Source organism: Phyllobates terribilis, unplaced genomic scaffold, assembly GCF_046119375.1.
Source record: "Phyllobates terribilis strain yellow unplaced genomic scaffold, ASM4611937v1 Scaffold_9__5_contigs__length_417890890, whole genome shotgun sequence".
Lineage (NCBI taxonomy): Eukaryota > Metazoa > Chordata > Amphibia > Anura > Dendrobatidae > Phyllobates > Phyllobates terribilis.
Window position 1 is genome coordinate 110914852 of NW_027362769.1, and position 27409 is coordinate 110942260.

General features: G+C 40.6%; 1 protein-coding gene across 1 annotated transcript in view; it reads left to right on the forward strand.

The window, feature by feature from the left end:
- LOC141161707 (dynein axonemal heavy chain 11-like) overlaps nt 1–27409 on the forward strand; it is a 1128345-nt gene that overhangs the window by 1014221 nt on the left and 86715 nt on the right. The window contains exons 55-56 of the mRNA XM_073646926.1: nt 10887–11091; nt 13643–13807. Of these exons, the coding sequence (XP_073503027.1) occupies nt 10887–11091; nt 13643–13807 (370 nt within the window). The remainder of the gene's footprint in view (nt 1–10886; nt 11092–13642; nt 13808–27409) is intronic.

Below are 27409 nucleotides of genomic sequence, written 5' to 3' on the forward strand. Positions count from 1 at the left end.
ACTTACTGTTAGAGGAGATGACCACATCCTCATCTGGGTCTATATTGATGACTAAATATCCGGGACCAGAAACAGAAATGTTGTTGTTTTCGGCAATAGGTCCATCGTTATTTACAATTTTTATGTTATCCAAATTTTCTCCTGTAAGGTGTAACATTGAAATGAACGTTATTACAATAAAAGATTCTAAGTTTGCTAAAGAATATTAAAGGAAATCTGTCAGCAGGTTTTTTGATATGTAAGCTGCAGACAGCATGCTGTAAGAGTTAAAACACAGATTTGGGAGATGACGCTCTTATCAAGCTTTGTCCTGTTGTTTGCCTTCAATGATTGTTTTAGCACCAGAAGCTTATCATTGCTGTGACTCAGGAGCACAAGCCTCCTGGTCGGACTCTGCCCCTTCTATGATAGGCAGCTCACTGTCTATTGACATTATATATACATAGCCTGGTGTGGGTGGGGTTAGCTTTCTCAGCTCTGCTTCATTGCTAAATCTAAAAGCTTGGATTGTATAAGAACGGCTGCACCCATTAATCTAAGTGATATATCGTTGGATTCAACTTCTCTTTGCCCACATCATGCTGCTCTCAGATGAGGTAGCAGAAACCTTGAGACAGATTCACTTTAACATTATACAGGTTTTATAACAACTAAATTGTAAAGTATGAGAATAGAAGGATCAAACAACTAGTTATCTCATTTTAGAGATTTTTTAATTAAACATTTTTTTAAACATATGTTATAATAGCCTAGAACTTACTGTCAAAGGAGATGACCACATCCTCATCTAGGTCGATATTGATAATTAGATAACTGGGGCCAGGTGTAGAGATGTTAGTGTTTTTTTAATATATCTCTCTTTTGAGCCATGGGTTAAGAGTTGCATAAAATCCCCAATTATCATAAATTTGTAACTATTTCCCATAAAAGTACTGATGAAATCACACATGAAGATCAGAGATACACGTGACTTTTTTTTTTCGCCTACACAATATCGATCACCAGTGATATCACAATAGTGACCTCATGTCATTACAGGGAGCATCATACAACCACACAAGTGATGTCAGAATGGACCAGATACCTGTAACCACTAAAGATAAAGCAGCTCCATCCATTTTTATGTATTTATTAATATTACTAGATCACTGATCAGAATAAAGCATTACACAGGATTCATGCTGGAATATGACCATCATCAGGGAGCAAGTAATAAATGCAATAGGCTGGGAATTACTGAAGAACTGAAGGATCAGAGGGTTTTCTGATCAGTCCTAATTACACAGATAGTGTGGCCTTTTTATCTGTAGGTCTTGTGGTGTTGATTTCCCCTTTAAGTCCATTACCATATCTAACCGGTCACACTCTGTTTCACATATAAGCTCACTGGGGTAATCCAGATAAATCCAGCACTGTCCAGAGGTCCCAATATAATGACCTCTCGCAGCCGTTAGTCCCCTTAACATTTTCTTAGGCCTCACTGTCTTTGACGCAAATAAATAAATATAGAAAAAAATATTTAAAAGCATCAAAGTCTATTAAAAAATGTAAGAAAATCAAATCGTTTTTTGTCTTGCGGACATGCATAGGGCATCATGAAGATGAGTGTGATAAAAGAAAAAAGGCTGATGGTACAGTACAGTATGAAAATAGAGGAACCAAACCACAAGAGTTACCTCAATGTATAGGGTGCAATCAACTACAGGGTTGGACTGGCCCACCAGAGAACCGGAGAATCCTCCGGTGGGCCCTGGTTTCTCCTTCAGGAGAGTCCATAGTGCAAACCTTGCAGCTACTATGGGGTTCTTGAATGGGGGAGAAAGATGGACCATCAGAATCAATTCCTCTGGGGGGCCCAAAGTTCTTCAGTCTCACACTGATCACCTACATGCTTCTTTTAGAGATTTTTTTTGTATTAGGCAGGTTTTTTCCTGTTAAACGCATCATAAAAACATGAAAACTTACTGTTAGAGGAGATGATCACATTCTCATCTGGATTTTTATCGATGACTACATAACCAGGGCCAAATGTGGAGATATCGGTGTTTTTGAGGACATCTCTCTTTATGGCCATCGGTCCATGAGGAGCATCATCATTTACATGAGCGATTTCATCCTCTTGTTCTTCTGTAACACAGAACATTGACATTAGCATTAATAAAATAAAAGCTTCTATATCTTTGTTACTAATATTAAAATTCTACAGGTATTATAATATCTAAATGAAACAATTAATTATGAAAATAGACAGACCAAATCTAAAGAGTAACATTCGTGTATAGGGTTATTCACCGACATGCTCCTTTTAGAGATTTTTTGTTATTAGGAAGTTTTTTCCTGTTAACTACATGTTATACCACATGCTATAAAAGTCTGAGAACTTACTGTCAGAGGAGATGATCATATCTTCATGTGGGTCCATAATATTTATGTCATATTGGTGGCCAGGCGTAGAGATGTTGGTGTCTTCGAGGATACCTCTCTCTTCAGCCATGGGTTCATGAGGAGCATCCTGATTTACAATCGATATTTCATCCTCATGTTCTCCTGTAACACACAACATTGAAATCAGCATATTAAAAGGAAAATATTCTGTGTTTCTTCTAGATTGCTTCCTCTATGTCTACTGTAAATTCACTGGCACTATCTATTAAGAGATTATTTTTAGTTTGTTTTTTTCTTTTAAATAGATTTTATATATTGAAAGAGACGAATCAGAATGTCACTAGAGTAATTATTCAGCTTTACAATGTGGACTCCGTCCATGTAATATACAAGCCGCCAAGAAGTATTTGTATGTACATAGAGATTAGTGTCAGATTGGCTAGGCTGTACGTACCGTTAGGATTGGCCTTATTCTCTATATCTGCGTCCACGGGATCTTGTCTTGTAACATCCTTCTGGGATTTATTCTTCTTCAGATATCTTTAAAATGATAAAACAGAAGTCAAGTTGCAAATTATAAAGTGAACTATATCTGTGTTCTGCAGAATGTTATAAAGGCATTTATTTTTCTTCATCTATTTTTTCTATCTCTATCTGCAGTAAGTTTTTGTTATCTATTACAATCAGAAATTTTCTCATATTGTACAGAAAAGCCCATTATGGTCAGACCCAGTTTATGAACCACTAAACTTCTACACTGGATTATACCCTTTACTGAATCGTGTGATAACCTGAAGATGTGATATTTCTTATACAGACTCCCGTGTAGCCCATAAATCATTATAAGATTTACCCATATATGATGGCACAGATGACACCGAAGAAGATTACAAAGAAGTAGGAGGCAGGAGGTAGAAGATGCATAATGTAGTATTCTGTTGGAAAAAAATTTTGCACATCATTTACCAGACCTAGGACCATTCCTAGGAGTAAGAGGACACATACACAATACATAGCTGTCGGCCCATGGTTCAGATGATCTGTTCAGCTGGAAGATATTATTCCTGACTCCTCCATACGCTGCAGCACTAACTCTGCCGATCGCATCTGTGTTCTCTGTAAAAAAAAGCCGCTGGTAGATTCCTCTGGCGGTGGCTTATTTGGTTGAGAACAAAAGGATCAACACTTGGAAATGGTACATTGGACTGTGGACAGAGCTGTCATTAGTCTCACGTGTATGGGGGCCTGAACTCCAGGACTAATGGATCAGGATAAGGCTATGTGCCCACGATGCAGAAATGAAGCAGAAATTTTCTGAGCATTTCTGTATCTCCTTGGCAGAAAAAACGCATGAAGATTTTACATGCGGTTTTTCTGCCAGGGATAAGCGTATTTTAAGCATTTTTGCATGCATTTCTGCATGCGTTTTTTCAAGCGCTTTTCAAGCGATTTTGAGCATCACTTGGAAAAGTGCTTGATAACTTGGTCACACAATATAAATCCATGCAACCAGCATGGATTTATATTGTGTGACCAACTTATGCTGCTTTAAATTCAGCATCAATAGTAAAAAAAAAAAAGAATTAAAACGTAAAAAATAAAAAAATACATTATACTTACCTCTCCGGCGGCCCCCCGTCTCCTCTCCAGTGGCGTACTCTGTCCTCAGCGTCCCGTGGTGTTCAGAAAGGACATGTTCTTTAGTCAGCTGACAGGTCATGCGACTGCCGACGTCAGCGGTCACGTAACCATCACATGACTAAATTATGTCATCGCAGGTCCTTTCAGAACACCGCACCGCGGGACGCCGAGGACAGAGCACGCCACTGGAGAGGAGACCGGGGGCAAGTATAATGTTTTATTTTATTTTTTACGTTTTATTCTTTTTTTTTTACTAATGGTACCCGGGTCGGATGAGAGTCTTCTCTTCTCAAGACCCGGGTACCATACGCGCATTGAACCGCATAACATCCCCATGCATACATGCATACATGCGGATGTTATGCGGTTCAATGCAAGTCAATGGCGGCGATTTCGCCACGATTACGCACAAGAAATGGTTGTACTGCGGATTTTTCCGCAATGATAATCTGCAGCGGAAATTTCCGCAGCATGTGCACAGCACATGCGGATTATCATTGGGAAACATGGCAGACAACTTAACCTGCGTTTTTAATGCGTTTTCGCGGCGGAAATAGTGGCACGGAAACGCATTAAATCCGCATCGTGGGCATACAGCCTAACACTAAATCCCAACAAGTTGGAGAAATTCCCCAATTACCATAAATTTGTAATTATTTCCCCAAAAAGTACTGATGAAGTCACACATATGAAGATCAGAGACACACGTGACTTATTTTTAGCTTACAGGGGATCTCCATTCAAGCTTACAATTTGTTTGAGCCTGGAAAAGGGAATACATGATGGAAGAAGACCCCTGGAATTACAAGTAACACATGAAGAATGCTCCAAGAAATGTATCATGTGACTTATTAAATATAACCCCATATTGGATGAATATCTGGTGAACCACTTACCTGCACGGGTCAAAGCCCTGGAATCATGGCGGCGGACGTTGAAAGGAGCGCCTGAATCATGGCGGCGGATGTTGATAGGAGCGCCGTGCACAAATGTTAATAGCACAGTCACGATTAGAAGAAATCGAAACAGCATTTTAGCCTAGAGGAAAATCGCTTATTGTGTAATACACAGTGAGCCTCTCCAGACAAAGCCTCTTTCTGCAGTGTCATTCCATATAACCCCACAGTCAGTGATGTCACAATGGAGATCTCAATGTGACATCACGAGGAGCGGAACACGAGTGATGTCACAATGGCTCAGATACCTGTAACCACTAAAGATGAAGCAGCTTCAACCATCTACTTTTGTATCTAGATCATTGATCAGAATAAAACATTACACAGGATTCATGCTGGAATATGACCATCGTCAGGGATGGAGTGGTGCTTTAAGATGAACTTACAAATCTACCTAGCAATATGACAAATATGTAATGGATTTTCCTGGTACACGGCATAAATGAAGAAAGATACATTCTTATCATTATAAAAAGCAGATACAACACTTATGCCACGGCCCCACTATCAGTATTTGGTCAGTATTAGGTCAGTATTTTTTCTCAGGAGTGGGAGTCAAAACCAGGAGTGGGTGATAAATGCAGAATTGGTGACTTGTTTCTATTATACCTTTTCTCTGATTGTTCCACTCCTGGTTTTGGCTCCCACTCCTGAGAAAAAATACTGACCAAATACTGATAGTGGGGCCCGTGGCCTAATGGAAGAAGTAGCGCTGAATAGAGACCCTTTTGGCACTTTGAACATAGCCTAAAAGAGCTTTCTTCACCCAGTCTTAATAACCATTTTCTTTTTCTTCTTTTTTTTGCATACGCAAGTCAAACAGATATTATTTTATAGGTAATTAAAGAGCTTTGTTTGGTCTTTTTATCTGACAAATAGGACATTCTTTTTTTTCCTATCAATTTGCATTTTTTTTCTTTTTTTTAGTAATTTTAGTCTTTTATTGTGTGAAAAAAAGTCAAATTACTATTTTTATTACGTTCAAACATATTTTCTTAATGAAGTAAAATATAGCAAAATGGGCTCTTGAGAGAGCCAAATTTTGGCAAAGAAAAATTAAACTTTTTTTCTGACTTTTTTTCCTGAATTTTTTATTTTTTTTGCTGAAAGTCAGTTAGTAAGTTTGAAGCACCTTGCAAACTACATTTTTTTCTGGCATAGTTTCTCACTTTTAGGCTGTGTGCCCATGATGTGTTTTTTAAGCGTTTCTGCAGCGGCAAAAATGCTGCAGAAACACTTAAAAACACATGGTAGAAGGCCTGCCATGTTCCCCAATGATAATCCGCATGTGCTGTGCACATGCTGCGGAAATTTCCGCTGCGGATTATCATTGCGGAAAAAAACGCAGCACTACCAGTTTTTTTGCGGAAGTGCTGCGTTTTCGCCGCCATTGACTTGCATTAGAACGCATGTATTCCGCTTCACTAGATAAGCACATGCGGAATCCATGCGTTCCAATGTGCGGATGGTACCCAGGTCTGGAGGAGAGGAGACTCTTCTCCGGACCAGGGTACCATAGAAACTGTAAAAAAAAAGAATAAAATGAAAAATAAAGATTGTACTTACCTCCTGATGGTCCCCCGTGCGCTCGCCCTCCCATGCCGGCAGCTCGCGATGGACTGAAGGACCTGCGCTGATGTCATAGTCATGTGACGGGTCACGCGACGCTGATGTCGGCAGGTCCTTCAGTGTAACGCTGCCAGCAGCCAGGACGGAGGGAAGCAAGACTGCGGGGGCCATCAGAGGATAAGTATATATTTATTTTTTTATTTTTTACCATTCTTTCGGTCACAGTATATAAATCCATGCCATTTGCATGGATTTATATAGTGTGACCAAGCTGTCAAGCACTTTCCAAGTGATGCTAAAGTCGCTTGGAAAGTGCTTGTCAACCCGCATGCGGAAATGCATGTGAAGAACGCTTCACATCCGCTAGTCCCTGGTAGGAAAAACGCATGTACAATCCGCATGTGTTTTTTTCTGCCAGGGAGATGCAGAAACGCTCAGGAAAAATCCGGAGCATTTCTGCATCGTGAGCACATAGCCTTAGAGCATTTGTTTGGGATCAATGGGGTTTTTTGTTTTCTTGCAGCATGCTCTTTGTGTAGTACTTATTATATGTTTTCTTCCGTAGGCTTTTATTTAGGATGTCAAAAACGCATAAATGAAACACATGTAAAAAAAAATATATAAAAAAAACCTATGTGAAAAAAACAAATAACTTTTATTATGTTTTTTTAAGCCAAGATAAAATATTTTCCTATATGTGAACTCAAACCAAACATGCACATTCCATCAATTACCCCACATATAATCTTTTTTTTGCAGTCCTATCAGTAATAAAAAATGCTCTGAAAAATCCTCAAATCCTCCATAAACATTATTTTAAGAATTCTCCCACATTCATGGACTATTAGAAGTTGTCATATATTTATACTTATAATAAGTTGTCAATCTCCTTATCCTGGATCTGCAACTTCTCTAATCACTGTAAATGTATTTTCTTCTAATTATAACATACAAGATTCCTTCAGATGAGGTTTTCAGCCTATAAATAGGTGATGTTTTTATTGCACACAATCAGTATTTCATCACTGATTAGGGTCACTTCATTATTCCCAATGTCTAATTATGCTTATCAATTACAGTCATTTATTTTGATAGCACATTGCAGGTAACTCAGGCAGTCTTCTCCTTAATTACCTGCTGATACAGTGCATGTATCTTTGTGTGTGTGTGTGTGACAGTGGATTTGCGAGCGTCGTATATATATATTTTTTCTGTACTTTGGAAAATATTTGGCTTCCTTGCACAAATGCCCTATCAGACACCCCCAGATCATAACTGTAGCAGAGTCCTCTACATGCTGAGTATTGATCCAGCTGAACGCACTTGCACAGTTCAACACTACTCTGAAAGGTATGTTTAATTTCTCACTCTCTTGGGGGTATTTGATTCAAGGAGTGATTTCGTGGAGCGTTGTGACTCAGAAAATGACTACTACTTATAACATTTTGGTTGACATTCTGAATTTCAATGACTGTTGACTTCAAAACAAACACTTTGGCAGACAGGCGACATGAAAACTTACAAAATTCGCAGTATGAACAGGATCAGTAGGAAAAGAAAGTATTTCTAAAGATTAAGTAAAGCTCAAGCATGGATCAAATGTAAATAATATATTATGGACTTATTGCTATTAAATAATTTAATGGTATTTTAAGAATTGTTCTTTTCAGGACTGTGTTAATAAATGAATTTTAGAGTTTCCAAAACTTTGATATAGAACCTGCCTGTATTCTGGAGACTATTGACTCTATGTAATCCTAAGGATATCAATTCTGATCATAAATTACGTGATGGAATTGCTAATTATGCAATTTCAAAATATAAGATAATACTAAAAATATGACAATTTACAAGACATTTTAAAATAATACTAAGTTAGAGTTTAAATTTATGATTTTGATTTTACTTTTATTGAATGCAACAATACGAAGGGATAATCTTTACAATATAGACACAATTCATTCTGAGATAGGTACATTATTGAGATAATAAATAGCTGAGTTCATAGATGTTTTTAGCCAAAGTAAAAAACACGAATACAAACAGTTCTCTGAAAGCAACATTGCATATTAATAAAACATTATTCTTTATTTTAAAATATACTATGCCTATAAAATATTCCTTTGTAGAATTTAGTAAAAGGCTGTATGTAAATTACATTTTCTGGAAATTGTGATGATGTTTGCGTTTTAATTAATTTACAATTTTAGAATATTTGATATTTAAAAATGCATGACTCTTTTATTGAGATCATTACTTTAGATGCTATCATTGTATACCTACATATTAGATGTTTAATTGCAACTTATAATATTTTATTTCTAGATGGTTTGTATTCACCTGTGGGGTAGAATTCACAGTGCTGTGAAACCACCCAAATTTGCATTGAAAAGTGGTCTTTTAGAGGTTGTCTTTGGAACGAACATGGCCAGTATCCAGTAATATTTAGGCTACGGCCCCACTATCAGTATTTGGTCAGTATTCGGTCCGTATTTTTTCTCAGGAGTGGGAGCCAAAACCAGGAGTGGGTGATAAATGCAGAATTGGTGACTTGTTTCTATTATACCTTTTCTCTGATTGTTCCTCACCTGGTTTTGGCTCCCACTCCTGAGAAAAAATACTGACCAAATACTGATAGTGGGGCCGTGGCCTTAGTCAAACAGAAAATCTGTTACAAGAAATCTGGTCTGAATAAGCGGTAGTCTTTCCACGAGGTTGTGTTCTAGGAAGGTTACACTGCACTATGTATCATAACTCCCTTTTAGCTCCAGAGGAAATAATGATCAATTTGAAAATGGAAAGATGGCAAATTAACAATAAAACACACAAGGCCCCGATTCATCAAAATGTTTTGTTGTCATAAAACACTTTTATAAATAGCAACATTTTAGCACAACTCGAGGTTGTGACTTTTGGCCTTTTCGTGCCAGTTTCACCCAGCTCCATGAAAGTGGGCAGAGTTGGGACAGGATGGGGGCGTGACACCAAAGCTCATCTAATGTATATCGAGCTGTGGTGTTCCTTACTGTCCTCGCCCTGACTTGAGTAAGAATTGTGGTGAGGGGCACGCCAGTTTTCAGACAAGCCTGATTCATTGATTCATTAGATGGCATATGTGTCTTAATGAATCAGGTGCCTATGATTCCAGTACGCCCCCTCATCAAGACCGACATGAACAACACTGGTCTTGAAGTTTTAGGGCCATAGTATATTTCATATGTTCATAGGACAGGTGTAAAAAAGGGTGCCAGATGGATAGATTTTTAACATAACTACTTCTGGACTGCCCATAGGTTATAAATGTCTGGGCGGACCATACTTTACTCTGTACTGATGGTCTAAAATGTCACTGCATGGTAAACAGTTTGCAGGACATTCTGCATCTATGGAGGTGGGGAGCAGCTGTCAGACACAGCCAGACTCCGCGCACAAAAGGTAAATATGGTTTATTATCATGTTTACCTTCCTGATCACTGTGTACACAAAGCTGAACAATTGCTTGTGTATAAGTATTATTAAGCACTGACAGTGTATCCTCCTCCAGACCCAGTAACCATGGGATCTCTAGGTGTAGGGAGGGAGCAGGAGACCCAGTCAGCTCTGCTATGCAGCCCGGAAGCTGAATTTCACCTATAACTAGGGCTGATGTACCAGTCCCAGCAACAGGGGAAATCAGCAATAACAGTAATGTATTGATATATTCAAATTCCCCCCAAAGGTTTTTTAAGACCTCATTGGAGGAGATGGGCGCACAGTGTGTAAAATAAATGGAAAAAAAATCAAATAAAAAATCAGGCAAAAAAAATACACAAAACTAAACTAAAAAGAAACAGTGTTTAGAGCCCCAGCCCTGTCAGAAAAATATGTCCAATAGATTAAATGCTTTTTAGCGGTTATTTGAGGTCATAAAAAAATATAAGAAAATGTGAAAAATAAACCCTACTTTTCTTTACATTTATCCCTGATATCAGCAAAAAGTTATGTAAAAATGACATAAAAATTAAGCCCCATGTATCTCGAAAAAAAGAGGAAAACATTATCTGAATATCCAAGTGAATTTTTTTTAGACCCGTTAAAATCGTATGTATAATAAAATCTGAAAATGTGCCTGGTTAGGAACAAGATAAAATGTCTCGGTCCTGAACTGGTTAATATTGTGTTGTTTTTATTTATGTGGGACCAAAATGTTTGAGTAATTCACTTTATATCATGATTTTACATATTTCTGTCTATAAATTATTAAATTAACATTGTTATAATATTTATATAAATACAAAAGATCCATTTAGACTACATAGGTTTTTTTGTTAATCATTTTATGTTCATAATTTTCAGATACATTCGAATCGGGGATAAAGAATGTAAATTCCATCCAAAATTTAGACTTATTCTTCATACAAAGCTTGCAAATCCCCATTACAAACCAGAAATACAGGCCCAGACAACACTAATCAACTTCACTGTAACAAGAGATGGCTTGGAAGACCAGCTCCTGGCTGATGTGGTGAATCTGGAGAGACCCGACTTGGAACATTTCAAGGTAACAGTTTTTTTACAAATTGACAATGATTCATTTCTTCCTAACTATATAATATCTTACTATAAATTGTTTTTGCGATACATTAAATTTGCATTAAACAGTTTTTGCTATACACTACTTCAGATATTACTTTGTATATATTTTGTATACATTTTTTCCTCTAATAATCAACTTGTTCAGTAGTTTAAACCCAGTCCTGAAGTCATAGAAGTATTTTCTTTAGTTTTCTCATTAAAGTTTTTATATGTAAAGCTGACAATATACTTGTAAGATTTATTGGCAAATCCAACTAAATTTGGTGTGATCTGCCGATAATTAGAAGTCTGCAGTTAAAGGGAACCTGTCACCAGCTTTTTCCCATATAACCTATGGCCACCACCTTTCAGCCTTGTGTTACAGGGTTCTGGAATGCTGTATATAAGCCTCCAAAACAAAAAAAAGATCTTTTATTATACTCACCTATGGGGAGGTACGGTCCGATGAGCATCACTGGTCTTGGTCTGGCTTCTCCCCTCTTCTTGCGATGCCGTCCTCCTTCTTTGCTTCGTGCGGATGACATGTCCTACGTTATCCACACAGTGTTCCACATCGCACTCCTGCGCAGGCGTACCTCTCTCTGCCATGCTCAGAGCAGAGCAAAGTATTCTTCTGTGCATGCGCGGGGAAAGGCCGTAGAGCGCTGGCGCATGTGCACTGCAGTACTTTGCTCTGTCCTCAGCAGGGCAAAGAGAAGTGTGCCTGCGCAGGAGTGCGATTTGTTACACTATGTAGATGACGTAGGATGCATCATCCACACGAAGCAGAGAAAGAGGACGGCATCGCAGGAAGAGGATCGGCGCTGGACCTAGACCAGCAACACCCATCAGACCGGACAGCCCCGTTGGTGAGTTTAATAAAAGATCTGTGTTGTGTTTTGCAGGGCGGCTTGGAGACTTATATACAGCATTCCAGAATGCTGTAACACAGAGCTGAAAGATGATGGCCATATATTATGTGGGAAAAGACAGCTGACAGGTTCCCTTTAACTCTATCATAGCTCTATTTCCCACCGAGTGCCGCCTCCTCTTGATTGACTAAGGACTCCTTTGCCTGAAGTCACGCTTAATAGAGGGTGTCAGTCAAGCAGGAGGAGGATGTTCTGGCCAGGGAATAGAGCTGGAGTGACAGAGGCTTCAGATCTACTATAGTGCTTCAGCCAAATTCCTATTTCTCAGTAATGGAGGATTGTACTGTCATGTAAAGGTATTGCTGGACTTGTCTTTGAAAGAACTACATGAGCATTTAAATATTTTGTTGGGTGAAATCCTGCTGACAGATTCCCTTTAAATAAACAGAAAAAAATACTAGCAATTTTCACACTGACCAATAGACCTAATATTAGACTCCTACTTCCTGTTGGACACATGTACATTAGCAACAATAAACAGATGCAGATCCTGCTGACTTGTCTTAAAGAATTTAAAAGGGACTGCTTAGATCAAGGAAAAGGGTGATTGTGAAGTGAGGGGGAGGAGGTGAGCTGTGACATTGTCTATTGAGAATGGTGGATCCAGTGTTATTTACTCTATGTAGAGGTATTACCCTTCATTGTAATTCTGTCTGTAATGATAATAAGACTGTTGAAAAGCCATCTGGACAGAACAAGAAGTAAGAGGCTAGTATAAGGCATTGTTTCTAGTGGAGAATTGCAAGGTTTCTGTTAGGTTTTTGTATTTTTTATGTAAATAGGTATTGTCATTATTTTAATGTACTAGTGATTGTGATTATCTTCCTAGACAATTCAAATGTTATTTTAGGTGTATAGAAATTTATTTATTGTGACATTTTCTTTCTTTCCTTTTTTCCCTATTAGCTTAAGGTTGTGTGAAATAAAAAAAAAGTTGTAGTTTTTTTTTTTTTTCCAGAAACTGCGCCACTCTTTTTCTATGGACTGTATCTGGTATCGCAGCTTATCTTTTTTCAAGTCAATGGATTTGTGATGACATACTAGACACATCCTATAGATAAAAGACTGAGAAAAAAATACCTTTTTTTTTAATCCTGAACTGACAGGTAGCAAAGAAACGTGGAAAAATAAAAGCATTACGATCAGTTCATACTGAAAACTGCCTTTATTAAGGGTACCATGCTGATTCTAACAGTTGTATATCAATATAGTGTACGACTTTAGGAATGTGAATGGAATGCAGATTGCATATATTGCAACATTTAGATATTTTATGGAATATTTGAAATTAAATATTTTATACATTAAAGAATATACAGCTCTAAATGCTACTTAAAAACAAAAAAGCCCAATAACAAAAGAGCCATTTTAAGTTAGTAATTTGTGAGTAAATGGAATGAATAAGGAATAAAATGGTCATTTGAATGTACCTGATAAAGCCCCAAATTATACTCCTTTTCCTTTCTGGATATTAGTTCTGACCTTAAATGCTTTAGAACTATTGTAAAATGTTGAATAATCAGGAAAATTAAAAGGTAGCAAAGTGTATTCCCATTGTTCGCATCGGTACAATTACAGGTCTAAAACTTACCATTTTCTTTTCAGTCTGAGCTCACAAAGCAACAAAATTATTTCAAAATTGAGTTGAAAATGCTTGAGGATGAATTACTGACACGCCTATCAGCAGCAGAAAGTAATTTCCTGGGGGACACACTCCTGGTGGAAAAACTGGAAACAACAAAACACACGGCAGCCGAGATCGAAATGAAGGTAACGGAAGCTTTATCCCCAGCTTAGGGCTGCTGGAAAATTGTACAGTAAGATGTCGTCCAGTAAGAAAAGGAGATAGTGAGGATATTTCCTAGTAAAAAGCTAATTGTTGGTCATCCCTGATTTACTGGGCCCTACTTATTTTTGCATGCTGTCCTTGACTGTGTAACAAACCATTTTGCTTATATGGCTGGTATACATTTATACAATATGTCCATTGTACCTCATCAAATTTCCTGCTATAATGACTTTTCAGCAAATCAGGATCAATCGACAAGTGATTGCATGTTATTTGTTTAATTTTTCCCCCCAATAGCTACTTGGCTGATTTTGCAGAAAAGTTGCTGTCAACTGCCTGGCATGCAAAAACAGCTTTCAATTGAACCCTTTAAAGAAGCACTCCTTCTCCCATCAAAGTTTTTATCTTCTTACTATATTGCAGTCATCATATTATATAGCACTGTGTACTTACAATTGCTAATTTTGCCTTTCTACCCAGCTAATTCTTCTCTTTTCTCTGCTCTATGCAAAAACAGGAAGTCTCTTTTCCCTGTATGACTCATTCCCCTCTTCAATTCTTCCTCCTCCCTTCTGCCAGGAACTTTTGCAGTGACTTATGACTCATACAGGGGAAAGAGACTTCCTGCTTCTACATAGATCTTAGAAGGACTCAGCTAGTCAGTGTTTAATCACGTGATGCCAATAGACCTAACGGAAAAAGGAAGAATTAACTGGGTAGAAGGGCAAAATGAGCAATTGTAAGTAGTCGGTGCTATATAATATGATGACTGCAATATATGAAGAGGATAGAAAATGTAATGGGAGTGATTCTTTAATGCAAGTCTCAAACCAATGTTCTCCAGCCTTCTCCCCAAGTAATTAACTCCATCATAACGTGCATTTGGACAAGCTGACAATTGGCAAACAAGAATTCGTAAGAACTCTCATACCCAATAAACATTATCAGCAGCACGTTATCGGCAACATGTTATCGGCAACACGTTATCGGCAATATGTTATCGGCAGCACGTTATCGGCAACATGTTATCGGCAGCACATCCTTCTGCCGTTAACATGATTCTGCATGGGGACAGAATGATTGTACTATGAATCACTGTTGCCATCAGTACTTATTGGAGTGTGTAAATACGCCAGTAAATGAACGCCAATTGGATTGCATACAGTAGATCAGCATTCGTTAACAGATGAAAATCTGTGAATCTAAATGAACCCTTAGGGACGGTTTTAGGCTTTTTTCACATCTCTATTGAGGCTTTTGTTTATATTGCAATGCAAGGACTGAATCAGAAAATGCGACGAGAACCGGACGAGTGGGGGTGAGTAGCGGAGGGGCCAGAGAGGTCAGCGATATGGTGAGTATAAGTTTTTTGTTTTTTTTTACATGCTACAGTAATTATGTTCTGGTGTCTGGAGAGACCCTAGAACATAATAAGGGACATTAAATTTGTGAAAAATAGCTTCTCCGCAAACTGAATTTCCCAGAAAATACAGTCGAATTAGAATTTTTGCCTGATCCGCTCATCTCTGTTTGTGAGGTTTTTGATTTGGTAAACTTTTGCAAAACAGAATTGCAAATCAGTCTTTTAGCACGTGCCTGGAGGAATCCTCACATTTACTTTAACATTTTACAAGTGGAAAGTGCATGATATATTTTTTTTTCATGATGATGATGATGATGAATACCTAGAATCTTACAGTTAAATTAGTGTTATTTTTGGACCTCGAATAGGACTAATTTTAATGCATGAGCCTAATTATATTCTCGGGTTAATTAGAATAATCTTCACCATGAGGAAAAAGTAACATGTAACTTGAAAGAACTGTATTATCAAAAATTAGGAGGCATAGAAACATACACAATCATCACTGATTAAAATCACACATCGGGGTCCCCTTAGTTATGATGTTAAATCACCACAAACCTTGTTGACAATTTTAAGTTACAATAATTATGTTGATTTAACCTACCAATATGTTTTCTATGTCTACAGCCGCAGAAATGTATCTATCCCATTTACCTGCCATATGGAACTGCTCTAAAAAAGTCTGTATCTCCCCATAGAAATTGGATCTATAGATTGAATATATGTAAAAGTTTTCTGATCTTCATGATATTTGTTCTTTGCTTTTAATTTTTGGCCTGGTAGGTTAGTAGTCGAATTTACATAGTAAGCATAGATGAAAAAACCCTTCAGCATTTTTTAATATTGGATGTAGTGTGATGATGATTAGTGTTGAGCGAGTATGTTCTATTAACCCTTTCGCCGAGTATGCTCGGGCCGAGCTCCGAGTATTTATAGCTGCTCGGTGATATGGTTGAATCGCTCCCGTGTTCATGATTTGAAACTGTTTGACAGTTTTATTACATGTGAGGAATGTCTATTTCTTACACATTCCTCATATGTAATAAAACTGTCAAACAGTTGCAAATCATGCACACGGTAGCGATTCAAGATATCACCGAGCAGCTATAAATACTCGGAGCTCGGCCAGAACATACTCGCTCAACACTAATGATGATGCCTTACATGCCGAGATATATTCATATTATTAAAACGATTTTTTAGCACACATTTTAACAATTGCCTATTTTAGGCACTGCTCACATGTCCAGTAGTTATTTTTGTATTTATTTTTGTTTTCGGATGATAAAAACCGAAATAAAACATTCCAGTACGGGATCCGTTCATGTGAATGGGAACAGATGTGGCATAAGATGTCTTCTATTTACCTCCGTTCGGTCCGCTATCCATTTTTTTTGCAGGTGAAAAAAAAAATAGTCTCCACAATTTTTTGATGAAAAAAACGAAACAAATATCAATCGGTTCCTTTATTTAATATTTAAGCTTATGGCAAATGGATAATAATAGATGGTCATCCACTACACACTTCCCATTTCCGGGGGACAGCTCGACGGTGCTCCCATATAATTGCAGGCACAACTGACCTTGTCCCTTGCTGGAGTGGGGAGGGGGGAGAGAACCCAGTGATGTAGGAGCAGAAGGGGACGGTTTCTGGAGCATAGGAAGGAGCTTATTGGGTGCAGGTCACCTGAGCTCAGACACAGAGAAGCAGATAAAAGGTGGGAGCCATCTTAGTTCAGTAGTCAGTATAGTGGAGAAGTGACAGGGAGCAGGGGCTCTGTAGGAACTCTGCTCAGAAGGCAGGCCTAGAGAAAAGGCCGGAGCCAGAGAGGAGAAGAGGAGAAGGAGAAGGAAGGAAAGAGGAGAGACAGAGGAGTAGAAAGGCTCCAGAAACAAGAAAGCAGAAGGGACCCTAAGAGAGCAGAACGGACAGCAACCGTTGCAAGCCCGCATTATATCGGGTGAAGGGTCAGGCCGCAGAAGGGTACCGGATTCCCAAGTTGGTGGAGGTAAATTATCCCTCCGGCAAAAACCGGAGGTCGTGATCATCTATTGGTGTGACCCCCTGCTACACGCGCTAGGAAGGCACCACATAGGGTCAGGGAAACTGGCGCCAAGTTTCACCAAGAGAAGGCCCGAGGCAGCTGGACAGAAGCATGGTCACTGGTGGGGCACGAGAGGCCAGAGAAAGGATAGAAGGGAGTGCTGTGCCATACTCCTGAACTGCCTGGGGGTTGACCGAGCCCCTCACCTGGTGGATGCAGCACGGCTTGGGCAGTCATTGCTGACAGAAGTGACTTGGATTTCAACTGTGAGTAAAAGGCCTGAACTGCATCATTGGACTCTGTGTGATTTATGCTGCGCCTGCACCATCACCCCCAGCATCCACCTACACTGCCCTGAGGCTACACTCTTCCCGTGGGGAGTTATTCTATCCTATGCTGCACACCAGCCTCAGCGGTCTGCCTTGCAGCGGCGATCATCCCTGACCGCAATCCACGGGTGGCGTAGTCGGACATTCATAGCTCTACAAATAGACTGCCACAGCATTTGGCCTGACCACCCTGAGCCACGGGATCGGGTTGCCACTACTACCCCCATCATCGCACTGAAGCCCGGTTCCGGGTGCCCCACGGCCCAGGGGGCGAGTCAAAAGCAACTGCAGAGCCGATTACTAGTGTTGAGTGAATTTGTTCGTCATTTCAAATTCGTGTTCGTGTTCGGGGTTCTGACTTGTTCTCGCCAAAAAATCGGCTCCACCCATGAACATCCCTGATTTGCCTGATGTTATCTGCGTGACAGCGTGGCAAATCAGGGATGTTCATGGGTGAGCCGATTTTTTTGTTGCGAACAAGTTGGAACCCCGAACACGAACACGAATTTCAAATCTTGAACAAATTCGCTCAACACTACTGATTACTGCACCAAATTGTTCAAACTTAGAATACATGTTTGAAATAGAGTTTTGAAATCTTGAAATATTGAGATGGAAGCAAGATATAGTAACAGCATAAAATAATATACAAGATTTAGGAAACAAAAATTTCTATCATTATGCCAGCCATAGAGTGTCTCTTAAAGGGGTTGTCCAGTCTTAAGCTACAAGTCTGCAGTTACTCTATGTGACTGCAGACTTGTGAATCCTCACATCATGTGCACTGCACGAGTTAGGATTCTTCGGCGCCGGGAGCAGGTGGTCATGTGGCCACAAGCATGCAATTTGCATACTTCGAGCCACATTCCAACTAGACTGTATCCGGCCTTGCTCAATACAAGTGTATTGAGCGAGGACACGCTCATCCAGTTGGCACGTGACCACATGTTTGCAAATTGCATACTTGCTGTCACACTCCCACCGCTTAAGACGCTGGCATCATAGATTCCTAAGAGCGCGCAGTGAGCGCAATGTCAGGATTCACAAGTCTACAGTCATATAGAGTGACTGCAGACTTGTAGCTTAAGACCAGACAACCACTTTAAGTTCAGATGCCATTGACCCTTAGTGGGTTTGGTTTGTGTCTTAAACAAAAGGCAGAAGCATAATTGGTGGAGGCTGATGATTCATATGCCTGAAGAACTGGATGCTGCTCTATCTAAGCAGGGTGTTTAGACTTCAGGGTCAGGTGGATAGGTCAGCAGTCAGAAAATTTGGGTCACTAGTAGAGATGAGCGAATCAATTTGCAATACCCTGGTCCAGTGGCCATGTCAGAGTTCTGTGGTTGCCAGACGGTAGCCTTCTACCTACCGGCATCCTCGTTTCTCTTCTGATTGGTAGGCGTACATGAAGCCACAAAGATGAAATTGTGCCAGGCCTACAAATCAGAAGAGGAACACAAAATACTGGCAAGTAGGAGGCAGTTCACAGACATCCCGTTTGGTGGCCATGGATCTCTGACATTGCCGGTGGACCCGAGTCCTGTGAATCGATTCGCTCCTCTTTAGTCACCAGTATATTTTCCACCATTTTTAAAAACTTGAGCATTGTTTATATTTTCCATTCAGAAATGGAAGAAATGAGAAATCACAGCTCATTGAATATATCTTCTACTTAATATACAATACGATGAACAAATGTGAAATATTTATTTGGATAAATGAAGCGTAAAGCAACTCAGTGGTAGAGAAAAATCTATATTCGTAGTGGAGATTTAGCTCTTAATGTATCCCAAAATATATTTTTTAATATATAAACTATTAAAATATTAATCAGTAAGCCACTGATGCTTTATCTAAGTAGGGTACTAATTACATTTGACATCACATGGAAATCTCCTAAACCAGAATATGTTTTACTCTTAAATTGAATTCTCCGCGATTAATGGAACATAAAGGATTTGGCTGCTGCTCAATGTTATTTCAGTTCTAATCAACATTTGACAAAGTAAAAATTATTTTTGTGCTACAAATAAAAAGTTCTATAAAATTCCATAAGTTCACTGTTCTAGTAAAAAAATATGTTATAAAAGGAGGTTTTAAAATAAGTATCATGTGTCTCTTGTCTCTTCCTCCTTCTCAAAGTCTGTGTGGGTCTCTCAAGATGACACAGACACTAGATGATCTCAGCCAGGCAATCGCAGAGAATCTTTTACTGTCTAAGCTGTGATCGCTCAGGATGAAGTAGCTGTGTCCTAGCAATCTACAGCAAGAGATGGAAAAGGTATTTAACCAGTTCTAGAGGTAGATAACCACTAACACTAAAACCATAGACCACCAGGGATGTAATCTTTAACTACTTTATTACTCCAGAACATCAGACCAGGGATGGTATAAATCCATTCACAATTATATGAATTTTCCCCTCACTGCTGTAGTCAATCAGTAATCACTTTGTCATTGACTTAACCCACTTGTGATGTCATTTTTTATCATTCTACTATTCTAGCCCACCAGGGATATTACTTTTCATTCCTTCATTGCTGTTGACTATCATGAATGTTATGAACCTACCAGTGGTGTTATCCTTCATCCATTCACTACTCTTGCCCTCCAGTGATGTTATTTTTCATTCCTCCATTACTCTAGACCCCCAGGAACGGTATCATTAATCACTTCACTGTCATAACCCAGCAGTGATATTATTCTTTATCCCTATACAGCTGTAGCCCATCAAAGATGTTATTTTTCCATTCATACACTGCTCTAGCCAACCAGGAATTTTATCATTAATCACTTCAGTGTCGTATTCCATCATTGATTCCCTCCAGTGCTCTGGCCCAACATGGATGTTATTTTTCATTCCTTCACTCCTATAGGTCACCAGGAATGTGATTGTGAATTACTTCCCTGCTGGAATCCACTTTTGTTATCCTTATTTCTTTACTGCTCTAGCCCACCACGGACATTATTTTTCATTCCTTCACTGCTCTAGGAGCAGGAATGTTCCCAAGTATGCAGGAAATGAAGGCTATCCTACCGGATTGATAATAGTTAAACTATTTTAATAGTGTTTTTTTTAAATATGAGAATATAAGGATCGCTATAATGGTAGAAAGAGACTCACACACTGGGTTTCTGAACAAGGGTCCCAAACCAACCAGTGCTTAGTTAGCAGCCCTTTCTTGGAAATACGAGAAAATATATATTTAGGCACTAATATCTGATGTCAAGTAACTCTCTAAAAATAGTATAGAAATGTTAGTGACTCCGACCTTTCTTTAATTTTCGTTTTAACATTTAGTAGAACAGAAAGTTACCTGCTGTTTATTATGCAGAGAGTCAGTGTTTTCTGCTTGACCTTCACTTCCATAGACTGTTAATAGTCGCAGTACATTTATTTGCAGAGGTTGCCGAGCGATGAAGGAGGTAAATTAACACCATTTATACTGTTTCAGGATATTTTTGGAGTCAATTATGCACATTCCTATAGACTTATGAGCGTGAAATATGGTTTCTAATATTCATAACATCGCAATGAATATTTTTATCTGGCTTTCTGAACACAAGTTAGCATTTTGTACAGAACGGAACTAAATTCAAATCCGTGCTCATCAAAGAAAATTATTATCGCTTCCCACAAACACACCCATTTCCAAATGGGATGAGGAGCGATTAAAAATTATGATTATCTTTTTTATTATTTTTAACTCTGTACAGGCTGGTATCCTGTTCCAAAAGTTTAATGAATGCACATTTTTATACTTAGTAGGATAGGAATACTCATAATGGTCACCATGCGCCCAGTGTGCTGCCGAGTCAAATGGATTATAAGAAAATAAGTTTAAATGTATTCCATATTGTTGATGGCTGTGCAATTGTGCAAAAAATCAAATACAATTAGCATTTGTTTTACGCTAATTTTCTTGGCGCATGGCGACCACTACGAGTGAGCTCTTATACTCAGATCAGCAGTAACACTAGCACCATTTATAGATTAAGTGACTATCATTGATTATCTCACCACTTTTTACCTGTAAAGACATGGGATATATTGGACAGTAAGTGCACAGTTGGTTCTTGAAGTTTGATTTATTTGAACCAAGAAAAATTAGCAAGTGTAAGAATCTGAGTGACTTTAACAAAGGTCAAACTGTAATAGCTAGATGATGACAGGGTTAGAGTATCTCCAAAACAGCGGCTCTTCTGGGATGTTCCCGGTGTGCAATGGTTAATGTCTACCAAAAAAGATTTGAATACTGTATGTGTAAAGTTGGGCAGAGCAGTAGTCACGACCGAGGTACTGTCCTGTTTCGCTCTGGCACTTTACAGACAAGGGGTGTCCCAGTCCCAGTGTGCTGTAGGGTGTGGGGTACATCATACTCACTTGTAGGCCGCAGGCCTCCGCTGCCTCCAGGCTTCCATTCTCTGGAGCCGCTGCACACAGTGCATGGAACACCAAGTTCCTTGTAACAGTTAAACATTTACTCTACAGTCCAAGTTCATCAGGTGGGTACAAGTGGGACAGGGCACAGCAATTCGCACTTCCTTCCTCCTTAGTAGAACTCCTCTTCAGTCCAGCTACCCATTTGTCCTGGACTACCCCCAAGCCCACTGAATCCCTCAGCATCAGGAATTCATGGTCCACTCCAGCAGTGCACTCAGAACAGGCCACTGGTCCCCCACGTAATTCCACATCTACTGACCTTGTGATGTCAGAAGACCAGGCCCATTCCTTGGTACCTGGCCCAAGCCCTAGGCTCCAGACGTTGTTGGAATATCCATCAGGGAACTCTATTCGGCCTCCCACTGCATGAACTTGGCTTCATTGAGCACTTCACTAACTGACACTGAACTGTCTAACCAGGAAGTGCCCCCCTTTTATTGACATTAGTTCCCACCCACTGGGCTAGTTCTATCCTTACCATTCCCTAAGCCTATTATCCTTATTCTATATTTAATGCTATCCTAAGCTTATCATATGCTGTACTCACATTATGCACTACCATTTTACATACTAATACATTAGATAAGAAGCACATTACTTTTACATATAAAACCACGCAACAGTATTCACATGACTTGTCTTCAGGGGCAGCGTAACACAGTCCACATCCCTACAAATGGACAACCAGTGAACTGGCAAGTAGGCCATAGATGCCTAAGGGCCACTGTTGGGTGTAGGGTGTGAAAGCTGGCCCACCTTGGCTGATCCCAAAGAAAGGACTATAGTACGAAACATTGCTGAAAAATGTAGCACTGTCTATGATAGTTATCAGAACACACAATGCATTGCAGATTGCTGAACATGAGATAATGTAGCCAATGACCACTTAAGAGGACTGTGCTGATCTTGGTCCATTGCAGAAAGTGCCTACAATCTATAATATAACCGGGGATGCGTGTCTCTGTCTGAAGGCTCTATAGACTGCGCATGCGCAACGCGCAGTCTGGCTCCAGACAGAAGAACGGATGGAGCCGTTTACAGGTAAGAGGAGTGTATGGCGCCGGAGATCGCGGTATGCATAGACACTGAACCCATACCACGATCTCCGGCACCATACTTACATACTTACCTGACCAGGAGGAGCGTTGCCACGGCGCCTCTTTTCTGGCCGGAGACCGGGGGCGGAGTGAAGGCGTCAGAATCGGTGCATGCGTATAGCACTATCCGGCACCATTTTACTGAAGACACATTTGCAGCGTGTCTTCAGCAAAATGGCGCCAGACAGCGCAGTGCTCTGGCACCGCACACCTCCCCTGGCCTCCGGCAGAACAGGACACAGCAGCGCTGGAGCACAGGGAAGAAAGGTGAGTATAAGTGTTTATTTTTTTTGTATGTGTGCAACGTGAAAGGGATGAGGGGGCCACACATACCAGGATTGGGGGATGAGAGGGCCATACATACCAGGATTGGGGGATGAGGGGGCCACACATACCAGGATTGGGGGATGACGGGGCTACACATACCAGGATTGGGGGATGAGGGGTACCATACATACCAGGATTAAGGGATGAGGGGGCCACACATACCAGGATTGGGGGGATGAGGGGACCCTGCATACCAGGATTGGGGGATGAGGGGACCATACAATACCATGATTGGGGGATGAGGGGACCATGCATACCATGATTGGGGGATGAGGGGTACCATACATACCAGGATTGGGGGATGAGGGGTACCATACATACCAGGATTGGGGGGTGAGGGGACCATGCATACCAGGATTGAGGGATGAGGGGGCCATGTATACCAGGATTGGGGGATGAGGGGTGCCATACATACCAGGATTGGGGGATGAGGGGTACCATACATACCAGGATTAAGGGATGAGGGGGCCACACATACCAGGATTGGGGGGATGAGGGGACCCTGCATACCAGGATTGGGGGATGAGGGGACCATACAATACCATGATTGGGGGATGAGGGGACCATGCATACCATGATTGGGGGATGAGGGGACCATGCACACCAGGATTGGGGGTGAGGGTACCATGCATACCAGGATTGGGGGATGAGGGATACCACGCATACCAGGATTGGGGAATGAGGGGTACCACGCATACCAGGATTGGGGAATGAGGGGTACCACGCATACCAGGATTGGGGGATGAGGGGTACCACGCATACCAGAATTGGGGGATGAGGAGTGCCATGCATACCAGGATAGGGATGAGGGGGCCATACATACAGGATTGGGGATGAGAAAGCCATGCATACCAGGATGAGGGATTGGGTACCATACATACCAGGATTGGGGGATGGGGGTGCCATGTATACCAGATTTGAAATGAGGGGTGCCATGCATACCAGGATTGGGGATGGGGGGTGCCATGCATAACAGGATTGGGGATGGTGGGGTGCCATGCATACCAGGATTGGGGGAAGAGGGATGCCATGCATACCAGGATTGAGGGGTGAGGGGTACCATGCATACCAGGATTTGGGGTGAGGGGTGCCATGCATACCAGGATAGGGATGAGGGGTACCATGTATACCAGGATATGGATGAGGGGTACCATACACACCAGGATTGGGGGTGAGGGGGGCCATGTGTACCAGGATTTAGGGTGAGGGGTGCCATGCATACCAGGAATGAGGGTGAGGGGTGCCATGCGTACGAGGATTGAGGGTGAGGGGTGCCATGCATACCAGGATTGGGGGTGAGGGATGCCATGCATGCCAGGATAGGGATGAGGCGTGCCATGCATACCAGGATAGGGATGAGGGCAGCACATAACAGGATAGGGGAACAGGATTGGGGAGCACAAATACCAGGATGGGGGCAGCACAAATACCAGGATGGGGGCAGAACATACCAGCATGGGAGACCATATACCAATACAAATGCTCGCCACCCGGGCGTAGAACAGGCTCAATAGCTAGTAGTGTATAATTTACTGAGTTTTGGTGCAGTTAAGAATAAATAACAAGAGCTACTGGATCTTTAAAGGGAATCTGTCAGCATGTTTTTGCTATAAAACTCGAGGACAGCATAAGGTAGGGGTTAAAACACAGATTTTAACAATGTGTCACATGTTAGGCTGTGTGCTGTTGTTTACTTACAATGAAGGTTTTAAATCCTGGTGATTATCATTGCCCAGACTACAACAGCTACAGCTGCAAGTTTGCATGATAGTCCATCTATGACCCCTCCTGTGATAATAGTACATACAGAGCCTGGTGTAGGTGGGGGGCAGCTTTCTCTGCTCTGCATTCCTAAATCTAAAATCTCTGATAGTGTCAGAACAGCTGCACCCAGTAATCTAAGTGATACATCGTTGGATTCAGGGTCTCTTTGCCTACGTCATGCGCAGGTGAGGTAGCAAAAAATTGGTGGCAGATTCCCTTCAAAGGGGGATTTATTACAAATAGGGTATTTACAATGACATACATAAGGGAAACCTAACTAAAACACAAGGGTACAATGAAAGGGAAAAGGTAATAGGAGAGGGTGGCGAAAGATGGGAAGTGCCTAACTAGCTCTGTGTCCTACCTTTATATCAGCCACACAATCAAGCATAGCCCATGCATTGCCCATCCCTGTAACATCCAAACACGATATTGCTGATGACACAAAGCTAGGAGGGATTGCTAATACTAGAGAACAGAGTGAGAGGATTCAAAACGATCTAAACAAACTGAAACTGTGGGCAACAACTAACAAAATCATTTTTAACAAGGAGAAATGCAAAGTCCTACATCTGGGCAAGAAAAATGAAAAAAGCATATACAGAATGGGAGGAATAGGGCTAAGCAACAGCACATGTGAAAAAGACTTGGGTATACTAATAGATCACAGACTGAACATGAGTCAACAGTGTGATGCAGCAGCAAAAAAATCAAACAGTTCTGGGATGTATTAAGAGAAGCATAGAGTCTAGATCACGTGAAGTAATTATCCCCCTCTACTCCTCCTTGGTCAGGCCCCATCTGGAATATTGTGTCCAGTTGTGGGTACCACATCTTAAAAAAGACATGAGGAAACTGGAGCAAGTTCAGAGAAGAGCGGAGGTTCATTGCTTGATATCGCCCAGGTTGGCTTCCAACAAATAGGCACATGAGCATCAAAACTGAAAGATGGATTAATGGAACAAGATGGCCTGATCTGATTAATCCCATTTTTTTACATCATGTGCATGTATTGGTTGTGCGCTATCTAGAGAAAGGATGACACCAGGATGGAAGGCATGATGGCAAATGAATGTGTGATGCTCTGGCTAATGTTATTCACGTGGATGTTACTCTGATATGTACCACCTACCTAAACTTTGTTACAGACAAGTACACCCAACCTTACCTCAGTGGTATTGCTTAATAGCAGTGACAAGAGATGATCGACTCTTTTGAAATTCGAATTTGCCATGTTCAGCAAATATTTCCCCCAAAAAATTGATCAGCGGCATATCGATTTGCAGCAAATCACAATACTGCAAAGCATGAATTTGCCCTGAAAAGACGGGTGTAACAACTGTAACACTCTGTGGTCTCCTAGGACTGTATCCATCCCCTATCAAGCTGTTTAACACAAACACAGCCTTAGTACTGTCAAAGTGACCTCATCATAGAAATGAACAGTAACCCAACCATGGTAGTTAACAGCCCATTTAATAACACACTGCACCAACAAATTTTTTATGTGTTTTTGTAAGTTTAAAACAGTCCAACGCAAAAATATTTCCAGAATCCATCCTTTCCTCAAACCTGAATCTACTAAAATGTTAGTGCATGCTCTCATCATCTCCTGACCCGACTATTGCAATATCCTCCTCTGTAGTCTCCCTGCAAACACTCTCGCACCTCTCCAGTCTGTCCTTAACTCTGCTGCATGACTAATCCATCTCTCGCCTCGCTATTACTCCACTTCTCCCCTCTAAAAATCCCTTCATTGGCTCCTAATTCCCCAACGTATCCAGTTCAAGCTATTAACATTGACCTACAAAGTCGTCCATAATCTGTCTCCTCCATATATCTCCGAACTAATCTCCTATTACCTTCCAACATGTAATTTCCAGTCCTCTCAAGACCTTCTTCTCTCCTCTACATTTATACGTTCCTCACACAATCGCCTCCAAGACTTCTCCTGAGCATCCCCCATACTCTGGAATTCTGTGCCCCAACATGTCCGATTATCCGCCAGTTTCAGAACTTTCAGATGGAACTTGAAAACACATCTCTTCAATCAAGCTTACAGCCTGCACTGACCCCACTGCCACGTCACTACAACCTGCAATAACCCCTGCCACCTCACCACAGCTTGCAATAACCCCCTTTCTCTCTCCTTCCCCATTATCCTGTAGACTGTAGGCCCACAAAGGCAGGGCCCTTGCCCCTCTATAC